Source organism: Asterias amurensis, chromosome 12 (assembly GCF_032118995.1).
Source record: "Asterias amurensis chromosome 12, ASM3211899v1".
In the NCBI taxonomy this organism is placed as follows: domain Eukaryota; kingdom Metazoa; phylum Echinodermata; class Asteroidea; order Forcipulatida; family Asteriidae; genus Asterias; species Asterias amurensis.
In genome coordinates this window covers 6,850,413-6,866,143 of record NC_092659.1, presented here as the reverse complement: position 1 = coordinate 6,866,143, position 15,731 = coordinate 6,850,413, and the positions used below count along the sequence as shown (strand labels likewise).

General features: G+C 38.7%; 2 protein-coding genes across 2 annotated transcripts in view; both read left to right on the top strand.

The window, feature by feature from the left end:
- The window catches only part of LOC139945177 (uncharacterized), a 162,591-nt gene that overhangs the window by 31,498 nt on the left and 115,362 nt on the right, over nt 1-15,731 (top strand). The gene's annotated exons all lie outside the window — the stretch shown is intronic.
- LOC139945179 (uncharacterized) overlaps nt 1-15,731 on the top strand; it is a 54,832-nt gene that overhangs the window by 15,818 nt on the left and 23,283 nt on the right. The window contains exons 9-16 of the mRNA XM_071942469.1: nt 190-306; nt 4,863-4,979; nt 6,124-6,262; nt 7,768-8,021; nt 10,240-10,350; nt 11,438-11,818; nt 12,368-12,478; nt 15,223-15,330. Coding sequence (XP_071798570.1) covers nt 190-306; nt 4,863-4,979; nt 6,124-6,262; nt 7,768-8,021; nt 10,240-10,350; nt 11,438-11,818; nt 12,368-12,478; nt 15,223-15,330 — 1,338 coding nt within the window. The remainder of the gene's footprint in view (nt 1-189; nt 307-4,862; nt 4,980-6,123; nt 6,263-7,767; nt 8,022-10,239; nt 10,351-11,437; nt 11,819-12,367; nt 12,479-15,222; nt 15,331-15,731) is intronic.

Genomic DNA, 15,731 nt, shown 5'->3' with positions numbered 1-15,731 from the left:
TTACACAACCAACTGGGGTTCAAAATTAATTCAACCGGGATATTGCAAGGATTGTTTATCTTGGCGGGATCCCGGTGGAATCTCGTCGGAATCCCGGCGGAATCCTGGCAGAATCCCGGCGGAAAATTTGTAAGATTTTTTAAGCGATAGAATTAAAAGAGCTTTTTGTATGTTGTTTTTACCTTGCAGTGAACTGTTCTGGGAAATACGAAGTCGCCTGTAAGAGCGGGTACCAGTGTATCAACGAATCTAATGTATGTGATGGTATTTTTCATTGCTGGGATAATTCTGACGAGATAGCATGTGGTATGTATGGGCCTTTTATAATGTGATAAATAAAAGAGGACAGGTTTTCTTTTATAGACCCACGTGAGAAGAGCTGTGTGTTGGGAGAGGGACCAGTTTTCTTGGGTGAATGGGCAGTCTAGTCTGGAAACCTGTGTTCTCCCATGTGGTTTAACAAAACTGTTTTCTAATCGCAAGTTGTTTATCTCTGCACGTGAGCTTTCGGACACAGAGTATGAGGAGAACTTGTTTTGCTATATCAGAGATATAATATGGGAGTTAATTTCGTCCTCGATGACAGATGGTTCTGCGACGGTATGTAGTTTTCAGTCAAACGCAGGTTCATCGCAAATACTGTATAAGAAATTCAGGGACGACCTTCCTCACTGCACAACAACCAACTGAAGCCTGAGAGCCTAATGAAACACACCAATCACGTTTGTACGAGTAGACCATAGAGTTATATAATATAAGAACTAGAGGGCGCACGAGTGATGCTTCGTGCACAAACGCCACGGGACCGCAAGATGACAAGCGCGTCATTCTGCACGCGCGTTGAATATGAAATACACGTTTGAGGAACGCTCACGCGATGCTGTTTGTTCAACTTACAAAATGGCCGCACAAACACACGCTGTGAGATAGCTGTTTTGTCAACTTATATATAACTCTATGATATAATTCTATGGAGTAGACCCATTGTATTCGCCGCCATCTTTGATGTTGATCAAAGAAAACGGGGAGTTTAACGCGCTGCACATAACTCTAAGCCAATGATACCTCGTTACAATTTATCTCATGATATGTCTCAATGATTGCAGTTCAGGGTGCGTGTATAAACAATTTATTCATTTGAAATTAAATCAGAGAAATATATGTGCATTTTCACACGACGCGTACTAAGCATCTACGTACAAGCGTCATACAAGTTTTGGCAAATATTAAACGAGCATGCACGCAAAGAAGTCACATTTTTAATCAATCAGCGTTGATTTTTACCACCAGAGGTTAGTTATGTCATATCATCATCAAGTCGAGCGCCATGTCATATATATATAAGGTGTTTTGGTCGGTTACACACCTATATTCAGACACCCCTATGTTCAGACGGTTACCGCTCGATAGTCCGAAGGTTCGATGGTCCGAAGGTTCAAAAGTTCGAAGGTCCGTTAGTCCGAAGGTTCGTTAGTCCGAAGGTTCAATAGTTCGAAGGTCCGACAGTCCGAAGGTTCGATAGTCCGAATGGCCTGTTAGTCCGAAAATAGGATAAGGTTAAATATTCCGAAGGTTCGATAGTCCGAATTGACAATAAGGTCCGATAGTCCGAATTGACAATAAGGTTCGATAGTCCGAATTGACAACCAGGTCCGATAGTCCGAATTGACAATAAGGTCCGATAGTCCGAATTGACAATAAGGTCCGATAGTCCGAATTGACAATAAGGTCCGATAGTCCGAATTGACAATAAGGTTCGATAGTCCGATTTTACAATAAGGTCCGATAGTCCGAATTGACAATCATGAGATGGGTATGGTAGTGAATTTAAAAAACAACTTAAAAAAAACGAAATTATATTTTATTTACAAAATACCTTCAATATATAAGTTCTCAGGCAGGAGTGAAGTGGAGGGTAATGGGAAGTTATTTAACATCGGTGTTTATGTTTAGACCAAAGGGTATATATATATATGTAACATAATAATAACATGCCTATACTTCACTCCTCCAGCAGGTTACACTCAGCAATCCCCAAGGTTCCCATGGTTGCATTCCGCCGCCCTAAGAACCTTGGTGACATACTAGTCAGGGCCAAACTTCCCCCAGGTACAGTCCAAACACAACCCCCGACAGATATACTGGGCTGTCACAAATGTACCCGTTCCAAATGCAGAACGTGTCTGCACATTAAGCCCTCACTCAAGGTGAAGAGTCATACCACTGGCTCTTCATACAACATCAAGACCGACTCTGAATGTAGCACGTCTAATGTAGTCTATGTCATATCATGTAAGAGATGTGGGCTACAATATGTGGGAGAGACTAAGACCAAACTGAGTCTTCGCTTTGCGAATCATGTCTCTTCCATAAAGACTAAGAAACCGTACCCAGTCTCTATCCACTTTAACAGCCCCAATCATAGTGTTAGTGATGTTGAACTTCTGGTGATTGAAGCTTGCAATGGTGATGACACACACCGCAAGAGTAGAGAATCACGCTGGATTCACCAACTCAAGACAGTCAAACCCTTTGGACTTAACATAAACACTGATATCAAATAACTTCTCATTACCCTCCACTTCACTTCGGCCTAAGTACTTATATGTTGTATATATTCATAAAGTATAAATTAATCTTGTTTAAAGTTGTTTTTATAAATTCATCACTGTAACTATCTGATGTAAGTAAACCCCCCCCCCCTCTTTTTCCACATGAAAATCATCATACCTTTGATCTTGCTATTCTTATTAATTGACCATTGTTAGTTGCATCATGATGCAACTTGCTCTCTAATCCTACCCTTTCATGTTGTCCGGCATTGTTGTCGAACAATACATTTACCACTTTTATGGTCCAGTAACCCATCCTTTCATTCTAAACATCCTTTGTCCTCGCCACTCTACTCCTATTGGTTCACAGCCACACATTGTCTCTGAAATAGAAACTTTGATTGGCTGTTATTTTCCCGCTTCTTTTGGATCCTTTCCTCAATCCCTTTCCCCCTCTCTTTTTCTATAAAATGGATATGTATTTGTTTGTACTTGTTTTATGCCTCTGAAGAAGGTCCGGTTTGGATCGAAAGCTAAGGCCATCTACCCTATTCATTATATATGTATATATATAATATAAAAAATAAACAATAACAGATTGCTACGTTAATTTAATTGACATAAAAAACAGCAAAAATGCTCCACGGCAATCCTTTACAAGGAAAACATTTTGTTTAGTCATCCATTAAAATACATGCACTAGTCCAAACGAAAATGCCCCAGCCAGACGATTTTTTTTTCTATTGCCGGTTATCTCCCTAATAACCCATTGCCGGTTATAATAATAATAATAATAATAATAATAATAATAATAATAATAATAATAATAATAATAATAATAATAATAATAATAATAATAATAATAATAATAATAATAATAATAATAATAATAATAATAATAATAATAATAATAATAATAATAATAATAATAATAATAATAATAATAATAATAATAATAATAATAATAATAATAATAATAATAATAATAATAATAATAATAATAATAATAATAATAATAATAATAATAATAATAATAATAATAATAATAATAATAATAATAATAATAATAATAATAATAATAATAATAATAATAATAATAATAATAATTATTATTTTTATTTTTATTTGAGTGGGGTGGGGGGGGGGGGCACTCCTGTTACCGTCCCATCGCGCGATATATGATGGGGGCGTCAAGTGTCATTATGTCATTCTGCTCCACCTTCCAATACCATGGAGTCAGACTATTTAAACAACTAGTTTTGTAAATTCGGACTATCGAACCGTATTGTAAATTCGGACTATCGAACCTTATTGTCATTTCGGACTATCGAACCTTATTGTCAATTCGGACCGTCGAGCCTTATCGTCGATTCGGACTTTCGAACCTTATTGTCGATTTGGAATAATGAACCTTCGGACTGTTGAACCTCGTTTTTGTTTCGAACTATCGAACCTTCGGACCAACTAACCTTATTCTAAATTCGGACTACCGAACCTTCGGACCAGTAAACCTTCGGATCGATGAACCTTCGGACTAATGAACCTTCGGACTATTGCATCATATGTTCGGATTAACGAACCCTATTACATTTTCGGACTAATGAACCCCCTCTTATGGAAAATTTGCGCGTTCGGACTATCGAACCTTCGGACCATTGAACCTTCGGACTAACGGACCTTCGGACTATCGGGCGGACCCCGTTCAGACACCCCATGTTCCGACAACTCGGCCTATATTCCGACATCCCTATGTTCCGACACCCCTATCTTCCGGCTCCCCTTTGTTCCGACAACCTATATTCCGACACCCATATGTTCCGACACCCCTATGTTCGGACACCCCTATGTTCCGACAAGTTTTTTTCGCACGTCCTCTGTTGACCAATAATAATAATAATAGGCCTATGTTAGCAATTAATAATAATAAATATTTAAGTCATATAGCAGCGGAATAACACTTTTCATATAATTAAACTCCTCTGGGGGACTACATAAAGATAGGTCACCGGTACGTTTATGGATTAAGTTGCGGTCAGGTGTAGTTTCTTTAAGATGCACCTGCTTTATTGAAAAATTGCCAACACAAAATGTTGGTGCAGGTTGTCGGAACATAGGGTTGTCGGGACATAGGGGTGTCGGGACATAGGGGTGTCGGAACATAGGGATTTCGAAATCGAGAGCAGTCACCTTTTTGTCAAGGGTTTAATTGTACGCTTGTCGTGTGTCTATTGTAAAGCGGTTAAAGTTAATTCTGATACGAGAGTTTTTTAGAGTGTAATCCTGTTTATCTTGTCATGCTGTGTATAATAGGTCAGTGTGACTCCGGCCTACAGTGTGAAACGAACGAGGAACAGACCTGTCTCCCGGAGAATTTTATCTGTGATGGAGAGTTTAACTGCACAGACTTTGTTGACGAGATAGCATGCTGTAAGTACAGTATTAATGGACCAAAACAAAAACACCCCGAGAATCTTACTATTGATCTCCCAATTCAAGAAAAGGGGGATCAACGAGAAATAAGCTCCAGTGGGAACGCGAGGGCGATCAGGATCTGACCGTGCAGTTTTGATACTCCTCGGGAGTAGGATTAATGGGCGATCGAAGGTCTAGTGGGAACGCAAAGGGCGATCAGCCCCCGCAATTTGCTAGATAGCGAAACCACTTCCGTTTCCAAAAAGGGGGATCAATGCGCGGTCATACTCAAGTGGGAACGCGACCGCGGCGATTTCACGGCTGCAACTAATCTTGTTGCGGGATCTCGATCTCGCAATTGTGGATCCAGTGGGAACGCGGTCTTAACATAATTAAGATTCTATGCAATGTTGGGGGCATGATCTCACACGAGGCAATTTGAAGGCAACGAGTTTCTCAATATTCACAAAGAACAGGCATTCACATGTTCACACACCTTCCTTGGGACTCATAAACTATTATTAGAAAGAAAAAAAAAATGCTCATGCCAACAAAATGGTCCCGTAGCATGAACTGCAGTTGGTTGCCTCCAAGTTGCCTGTAAAAGCTGCCTCGTGAAACAATACCTGTAGGTTATTGACACATGAGGCAATTTATAGGCAACCGGTTCCAGGCAATCTCCAAGAAGAAGGAGCGTTATCAATGATTTGTTCACGTCTCTTTCTAGGGAATGGTAATAAGACACCGTTTGTAAAATTATTCATGTGCTACTAAAGTGATCCCGGAGTGTGCACTGAAAGGGGTTGCCTCCAAGTTACCTGTAAAAGCTGCCTCGTGAAACAATACATTTAGGTTCTTGTCACACGAGGCAATTTATAGGCAACCGGTTCCGACCATCTCCATGAAGGAAAGTCGTTCACATCTTATTGTTCAATAATTAATCTTACAGATCGTACTCCTTTTTTTTAATTTTTTTTTTATTTACATTACTGTGCTACCGAAGTGATCGGGATCATGTAGCATGCAATGCAGTTGGTTGCCCCAAGTTGCACGTAAAAGTTGGCTTTAACTCAATTATGTCATTTGTTTTCTGTAAGATTTATTATAAATCATGCCTCATAGTTCGAAATTCTGTTCATATTTTTTTCTTTTTCTGCAGCAAGTTCATTTTGTGGAAGCGAGAGATATATCACTCTTGAAGACTATCCAGATAACACGTATAACATTTCATCCCTTGAAACGGGATTTTCATCACAAACTGCCTGTCTCTGGATATTCACTGCAAGGCCCGGATACAGGTGAGCGTCTTTTTTTTTAAAGAAATTGTGTTGTTTGATATTATTTAAAGGCAGTGGACACTATTGGTAATTACTCAGAATAATTATTGGCATAAAACCTTTCTTTGTGACGAGTAATAGGTAGAGGTTGATGGTATAAAATATTGTGAGAAACATCTCCCTCTGAAGTGCCATAGTTTTCGAGAAAGAAGTAATTTTCCACAAATTTGTTTTCGAGACCTCAGATTAAGAACTTGAGGTCTCGAAATCAACCATCTAAACGCACACAACTTCGTGTGACAAGGTTGTTTTTTTCTTGCATTATTATCTCGCAACTTCGATGACCGATTGAGCTCAAATTTTCTCAGGTTTGTTATTTTATGCGTCTGTTGAGATACACCAGCTGTGAAGGCTAGTCTTTGACAATTACCAAGTGTCCACTGTTTTTAAAGCTTTTGTTTTTGTCAAGCCCCTTTTTCCAGCGGTAACAAAGCTATACAATTAAATGAAATGAAACACATTAAACAAAAGAGAGAGTAGATAGATGTTTTTTAAATGGGAAATGGAAGTCACATTGGCCAAGGAGCAATGTATTGAGTGTTAGAGTGTAGGAGCAGATGAGAATGAACGGGGTACAACATCCAGGGTGAGCGCAGATGGTAGACAGAAAGGTAGAAAGGGAGTAACTCGGTGAGGTATTGCGGAGCCTCCTTGTGATGTGTTACTTTGACAGGTGCCTCAGCTTCACTTAGTCAATTTCGCATTTGCTCACTTTGTCTGTCCAAACTGTGGATCATAGACAGGCCAAACTTTACTGTATTGTCGTATTAGATGAAAACTAGTACCTATCCTCGACCATGTTGTGTGTGTCATTTAACAAAACGGACCTGGAAAATGAAACAGCGAGGACAGTCCTAACTCTGTTTTCGTGGACAAAACCAAAACGTAATGTACGAACATTGTAAATACCAAAGGGGAGTATTCGTATGTGGCCATTTATAAACGCAGTGTGTTTTAGACACTAGATGACCGGTATGAATAAACTCAAGCACTTAAACAATTGTACTGTTTTCAGCTGTACATTTTGAACATAATAGTCCCTTGCAATTGGTCTGAAAAGAAAATATGGGAGGCTTGGGCAAAATAAAACAAACTGCAACCATGGAGCTGAGAGGGTTTAAGGGATGAATAAAGACCAGGGGTATAATATTGGAAGAATTTTGAGACACCTTTCGTGTGTGAGAAGCGCTCTTTAAATACTGGTTGTTATTATTTTTTATTATTATTGAAACCTGTCTGGACGTAATCGATCAAGAGATGATCGATTACAGACAGGCGTGACAGTATCAGACAAAACAAAAATGACACACTTACATCACGGTACTATTTTCAACAGTATCTTTTCTACCTGCCGTCTGGTTTCTTTTCGTACAAGATAGTATGCATCAATGACTGTTAATTGATTCAATGAATATGATAAAGATGGTGATAGCATAGTAAAGGTCCATCTTTCTCGTACAATAAAGGATTCTTCTAGACGTGAAACACCAGAATACAACCTTTTATGACACCGTTACGACTGTAGGGAGTGGCGTAGATCCAACAATTATGTCATCTCAGCTGGGGCATCTTGGTGGGCATTCACCACCGCTGTTTATCACCTCCGTTGAAAACTCAATGTGGTTAACTTTCCGAGTGGGCCCAGTGGGCCCAGTGGGATACACTCCTAGGAGACAAGGAGGTCCGTTGTGGTACCAAGTAAGGGAGTTCAACGGTTCCGGTAAGTGTTATTGTGACACTGTATTATACTTCACTCTAAAAATATTTTAGTCTAAACAACACTACCAGTCATATGAGACAAGATTTTGAAGTAAAGTCAAAATCATCTCTCATAATAGACTTTTAATTAGTGTTTTTTTTTTTACTAATATATTCTAACAGTGTTGAAAGACACTGGACACTATATTAGTAATTTTCAAAGACCAGTCTTTTCACTTGGTGTATCTCACCATATGCACAAAATAACAAATCTGTGAAAATTTGAGCTGAATCAGTCGTCGAAGTTGCGAGATAATAATGAAAGAAAAACACCCTTGCACTAAGTTAGTTGTGTGCTTTCAGATGCTTGATTTCGAGACTTCAAATTCTAAATCTGAGGTCTCGAAATCAAATTCGTGGAACATTACTTCTTTCTCGAAAACTACATTTTTTCAGAGGGAGCCGTTTCCCACAATGTTTTATACTATCAACCTCTTCCAAATACTCTTTACCAAGTAAGGTTTTGTGCTAATAATTATTTTGAGTAATTACAAATATTTTCCAATGCCTCTAAAATGAAGTATGGACCCCTTGCATGTGACGTCACCAGTCCCCTTAAATGAGTTGAATGAATAGCTATCATCGGCTTAGAGTCGTGCATGTAGCACGTACACACGAGCACATTTTCTTTGCTTGAAATCAAAAATAGCGCCCAATGCAAGGATTTTAATGATTCAACGTGTGCTCTACATCACATTATTGAACACGCGTTTTCTCAAATTACAACTGTTCCAGAACAATGATTTACACCTGACTTTATAAAGTATTCTGTGCGTTTTGTACTCAAGGCGGGGGTGGTGGACTTGATTTTGTTTTTCTTATCTCAGTTTCCCGTCTGAGACCATCTCTAATCTGTTATAAACGGACTGCTATACGTGTATGTCTTGATGAAATGCTTGAATGACAGTGTTTAATTGTTAAAGGCAGTGGACACTATTGGTAATTGTCAAAGACTAACCTCCACAGTTGGTGTATCTCAACATATGCATAAAATAACAAACCTGGGAAAATTTGAGCTCAATCGGTCATCAAAGTTAAGAGATAATAATGAAAGTAAAATAACCCTTGTCACACAAAATTGTGTGCGTTTAGATGGTTGATTTCGAAACCTTAAGTTCTAAATATGAGGTCTCTAAATCAAATTCGTGGAAAATTACCTCGGAAACTATGGCACTTCAGAGGGAGCCGTTTCTCACAATGTTTTATACCATCAACCTCTCCCCATTACTCGTCACCAAGAAAGGTTTTATGCCAATAATTATTTTGAGTAATAGTGTTCACTGCCTTTAACCAAATTTGTTATTCGGGCTACGTTCCGTAAACCTTAGATCTCAGGCGTTCTTCTCGAGACCATCACTGTTCCAAAAAGCGCTGGCATGCCATTCTGTAACAGATCCATCCTCACAGTTGTCCCTATTTCGTATAGATGTCTCCCCGGTGCTTTTGGAATGGTGCCAAGTGCTCCAACCACCTCGGGTACTACTTTTACTTTCACCTGTCAAATCTTACGAATTCCCTTACTAAAGTAGTTGGTACTGTTATCATTAGTAGTATTGTTTCATCTTATCGCAGCATGCAAATGAAATTATTGTAACTTTTCCATTTGTGGCAGTTACTCCTCGGGTTTCTAGTATTTTTTAAGTGTTTACAAATATTTGATCTTACATCTAAACTAGGGGTCATTAATGATTTTCACTACACCTTTATAGAAATGTTGAACACTTTAAAGACCTGGACACTATTGGTAACTGTCAATGACTAGTCTTCACAGTTGGTGTATCTCAACATATGCATAAAATAACAACATATGCATAAAATAACCTGTGAAAATTTGGTCTCAATCGGTCGTCAGAGTTACGAGATATTAATGGAAGAAAAAAAAAACCTTGTCGCACCATGGTCACACGAAGTAGTGTGCTTTCAGATGCTTGATTTCGAGACCTAACATGCTAAATCTGAGGTCTCGAAATCAAATTCGTGGAAAATTACTTCTTTCTCGAAAACTACGTCACTTCAGAGGGAACCGTTTCCCACAATGTTTTATAATATGTCAACCTCTCCCCATTACACGTAGTCAAGAAAGGTTTTTTGACTAATTATTTTGAGTAATTACCAATAGTGTCCACTGCCTTTAAATGGGCCTGCATGGCGTTTCTTAACAATTTAACTTCTTACTTTAGTTCCCTGTGAGGAAGGAAAGTTCAGGTGTGAGTCTCGAGTGTGCATACCCGGTCACCTCCGGTGCGATGGCATCGCTAACTGTGCAGACCTCAGCGATGAGATTGGTTGTGGTAAGGTGTCTCCCAGAATCCATCCCGCAGACCTTTTCGCAAATACCCATTGCACAAGCGCTACCTGTTGTGCATGCTACTCTAGCTCGTGATCAATATTGCAAGCAAGACCAACATACACCTCAATAGTCTGGTTCCTAGACACAAAAATCTCCGACTAGGCTCTGTCGAATTTAGGGTCCGGTATCACCCAAAATCACGTGACCAAAAAGGAGGAATTCCTCCTTTTTCGAAGTTATCCTAAATGTTCCGAGCGTGTTGTCGACGAAATTCGGACAGTATCGTTGATGTTCGGTATGGAATCATAATGTCAGTCCTGTCGGCCGTAGATCCAGGAGATTTATGCCAGCTATTGTTATTTAAAGCCAATGCAGGCGTTGTGCCTAAATAAAGCGTTCGCAAAGCGATGCGACAAGTTCAAAATATATAAACCTGGGAAATCGCTCCGAGATCTGGTAAGTTTTTGTCCCTTTTCCTCAAAAATATGTTTTCAAAGGTGTTTTGACTTGAGTGTTTATTAGACATTAATTGAGGATTAAGTTTCATGATTTTTGAAAGTGGTAAAAATGGGGCAAATCTGGTGACTAGCTGTCGAAATTATACGTGTTGAACCAGATTGTCATTAATTGCCCATCAAAATAATCTCGCAACCCTCCGGCCTGGCGGCCGTCGGGAGGAGGGTTACGTTATCGCAACTAGTGCAGACATGGTTTCCCTGGAGATGACCCCCGACCCTGACAAGTTGCGTCATGCTCTATTTTTAACCGTATACGCTTTTACATGCTAAAATAATTTTCGTCTCATGATCAGTGAGACGAAAATTATTTTCATGACATTGTTTTACTCATTTCTCACAAACTATCAGCAAGTAATATTTTCAGGGACATTGTTTTACTCATTTCTCACAAACTACAGCACATCAGCAAGTAATATTTTCAGGGAAGCTTTCCACTATTTCCACTATCATTATCTTCAAACTGTGTAAGTTTAATGTAAATCTGTGGACATTGTGTTTTTTGTCCCAAAAAGTACATAGACCCTTTAAGTTGTAAGATCGATTGATTCTTGGTTAATATTACGCCAACAGATATCTGCAACGGTCAATCAACAATCAATATTACCGACGACGAAGCTCATATTCTGCAAGCTAACATCGAAAAAGATTCCGTCCGATTTCCCAAAGGAAAAGCGTGTGCGTGGCAAATTTTGGCCTCCGTGGGACACCGTATACAACTCACCATTGTTGAACTCAACTTCGAATATCCCCGTATGGGCACAGGAAACCGAGACCTCATTTTCAGTGATGGGACTCAGTTTACAACTGGGAAGGACTTGTTGTACAAGAAAAATGTATCACGTTCAATGATAGCTGTTACGTCGAAAACAAACAAGGTGCTGGTATTATTATTGCCCACTTCCAGCTCCAGCACTCGGTTTACTGTAAAACTGGAGCAGTTTAGACCATTGGGTGAGTAGTTTATGCAGAGAAAAGGCCAGGTTGGAGAGTTTTTGATGGATCAAGTTTGTGGCTTTGACATGAATCCATACTCAATGTGTATGAAGATGTGTGTAACATAATTTACCTAATAATAATAACACAAATATATAAAGGAAACTTATAATACGCCATGGTCACAGGTGACACTCCTTTCGCAGGAACCCTTTACCTGTAGAAGTTTCAGCTTCATTGGTCGTCAAGTCGAAAAAAAGTTAAAATCACCAAGCGATGTTTTCAGGAGAGTCGCGTTGAGCATTGCACATGCTAACAGAATAATAATTCGTCCCACTTGGACTTGTTTTGTGACATTGTTTTAGTCGTTTCTCAAACACTACAGGGGAAGCTTTCTTTCATCATTTTCTCCAAACGGTGTGATTTTCATGTAAACGAGGACGTTGTGTTTTGTGACGTACAAAAAGTACCCTCTGCGCCATATCAAGCACGGTTTACTAGTTGTTAGCCATTTTAAACTACCCGTCGCCTGTTTGAACACTGTTTCTTCCTGCTTCCTTTTTTCAGAATGTGGGGAGGGTGATGTTGTCTGTCCGTCTGGCCTGGCTTGCATACCTCAACATGAGGTGTGTGACGGTACACCACAATGCCCGCTACTAGGCGATGAAATCGGCTGCAGTAAGTTACTTGTTGACAGAGCAGTGTAATGATAGAGTACTGAATGTTGCGTGTAGTGTGCCTCGCACTTCGCTTCTTTGACCCCGGTTAAACTTAAAGATCTGCTTGAACGATAATATCGAGTTGTGAACTTTGCTGAATTTCATTTAAAAGAAAATCGAGTCATATGATTATAAATATGTTTTAATTTTGTTTAAAAAAAACAATCATTTTGAATACCCTTATCCAGCGATTTTCTGAGAGATTTGTGAAAAGCTCTGTTATGTAATCACTCTAAAAACGTCATAGTTGGGAGCTCTAATTTGCAAAGCCGCTTTGTTGCAGTGTGGAGGTATAACAAAGCAAACTCCCACAAATGACGTCAGCGGCATTGTCCTTTGACGCGCGTCGTCAACGGCAGAAGTGTTTTTAGTTTTTGAAAAACCTGTAGGTTGGGGCCTGTTTTTTAATCGATAATTACGAAAAAAATTCAGAAGTGTACACATACACAAATTGCATTAAAATGATGAACAAGTGCATTACTAACAAGTTAAAATATCATTTTCGTTAAAAACATTCCGCTCAGGTAGCTGTTTAAATTTCTTCATTGTCTTTTCTCTTCTCGTTTAGCTATGCATTTTTATGCTAGCAGAGAGCTTGAAAAATAGCGCTATAAAATTGGCCCCAGATCTTTATGAGAAAGGGTCAAATTACATCACATCCAGAAAAAATAGGCGGCCAGTTTGCGCGTTCACCATGGATTTGCGGTGTGACGGCATTATTGTTTGCGCAATAAGCATTGGAAGCGCTATGAAACGGAAACTCACAAATTCAGCACAAAATAAGCTATTTTAATAGGACCATGTTTTAAAACTTCTATATCGGAACGAAAAAGGCAACCAAATAGAAATGACTAGACATAAAAAGTAGTGTTTGTGAAAACAAACACTAGGTGTTCGGCTTTCGTTTGGTCAGTAATTGAATCGATGTAAAAAGTGGATGTTAAAAACTCTTCGAAATGCAAAGAAATCAAAATGCAAATGTAATTGTAATGTGAATTATGGTAAAGAATCAAAAGGTGTAGTTTTCAACCTAAAATACATTAAATAGCGCCTTTTCAGAGCATTTTACAGGCACTTCTCGTTAAGATAGGTCAAAAGGTAAAGAAAAGGTCATCAACAAATCCATTTTGTGAAGTACGTAAAGCCCTTTCATATGATGTACAGTATAATGTCAAAATAGCTTATGTGGTGGAAGAAGTTTGAACTTATTAAATATTGACGAATTAAATATGGACGACTAAAGAAGAGACTAACTACCGAAAGGGAAATGTATGGTGAGAACGCCTCAAACACCGACTATACACAAATATATACTAGCGCGCTCTAGGTAAAGCACTGGAGCGTGACTCTGCACCGCATACACTACACGTGTTGTACGTGTGAAGTCTTTATGCACGACCTATGGAGGAAATACGTAGTTCTTGAGATATGAATTTTTTAATTTTCAATTTCCATTTTAAACCGGAAGACAAAGTCAAACGGGGGCATGTTTTTTAGGCATTTACGGAGTTTTCGACGACTTTTCCGATAATGTACTGATTGTAAGAATCCCTTATGTAGAACAAAAGTTATGAAGTCTCCCGAACCTCTGATTATCTACTCCACGGCAGTAGAATAAAGCAAGACAGTTCCCTAAGAACAACTCTACCTGGCAAGTAGATACACACATGGTGTTGAATACCGCAAACCAAATATACAAAAGTTATGATTTTCTTAAATAATAAACTTGAATTTTCATAATTAAAGAATGTACGTAACTCGAACGGTTTTCTCTTCTTACTATGTGTGAAGTTCTAAGTTCATACGAGTTTGGGAGAGGTCTTTTTGTTAGCTGACAAGGGACGCTTGTACGACAGAAACTAGAATTTAGTGTTCGTAGAAACGAACATAGGTGTTCGGTTATCGTCGGGTCCGTGTTATGTTGATATCAGAGCATTTCAATTGAATCCATTAAAAAGTGTTGATCCGATGATGTATAGATTGTAAAAACCCATTGCGTAGTTCATGAGTTCTGAGTTTTCAAAATACTAAACTTTCATTTAATTTAAATCAAAACCGGATGACATCATCATGACGTCGTCAGGTTTGTATATTTTGATGTTAAAGGTTCAATTGTCATATGAGACTCTATGTTAAATTCAATTTCAATCTTGAGTAATGGTGTAGATAAGCTCAACAAATTCTTTTTGAAGAAAATATACAAAGGCAAACTTTTACCTTCCGGTGCGACCGGAATTAGAGATCATGCAATAAATGTTGCCCTCGTCTTGATCTATCATTATTATTATGCACAGATATGAGAACCATAGCTTTAAAATTCAGAGACATACTAGCATTGGCATATGTTAAAGTTTTGACCCTTTTGGCTTGTAATTTGACACCCGATGCCGTCATCGTAACGTAGCAAGTTTTGTATCATCTACTGGTTATTGTCTACCTGGTATGCAGAGTTTCAACTTATGCAATGAGTTTTTCGGGCTGTTGCCCGAACACCTACTAACAAAGAGTTGTTCGGGTTGTTGCCCGAACACCTAAAAAAAAGAAAAGGACAATAACAACGAGTTGTTCGGGCTGTTCTCCGAACAACTTATTTATGCGGTCGATAAAACTAGGCCTAGACCTATTGCACCCAACTGCTTGTACCATTGTGTAGAGATGCATATTATCTGACAATTGTTTTTTTCTCCCAACCCCGATGTGCAGGTTACTGCAGCAGTTATGAATACCGGTGTGACGATTTATGTATCGGCCCAGTGCAAAGATGCAATGGATTTCAAGATTGCGCAGACTTTTCCGACGAGTATAATTGTCGTAAGTATTAAACAAGTTTTTAGCCGTAAAACAAGTCAGAGAACTGTTAATAATAATACTAATAATAATATAATAATAATACAAATTTACACCGCGCTTATAATACTACGTTTCTAAGCGCATGGTGCTGGTGTCCTGGTGAAGACTATAGTAAACCAGGGCAACAGCACCAAATACAAACAACAATACATGTACAAACAAAATAAGCATAACAAAAGCAGAAATACACATGAGAAATGAACACAATTAATAGAAAATAACAAGCTGCGGAGGGGTAACTACAAAGATTTGAACAAGTGAGTTTTCAACATAGTTTTAAATGTCTGTGAGGAAGAAGTATTTTGAATGTTGTGAGGGAGAGTGTTCCATAATTTGGGGGCTTAAAGGCAGTGGACACTATT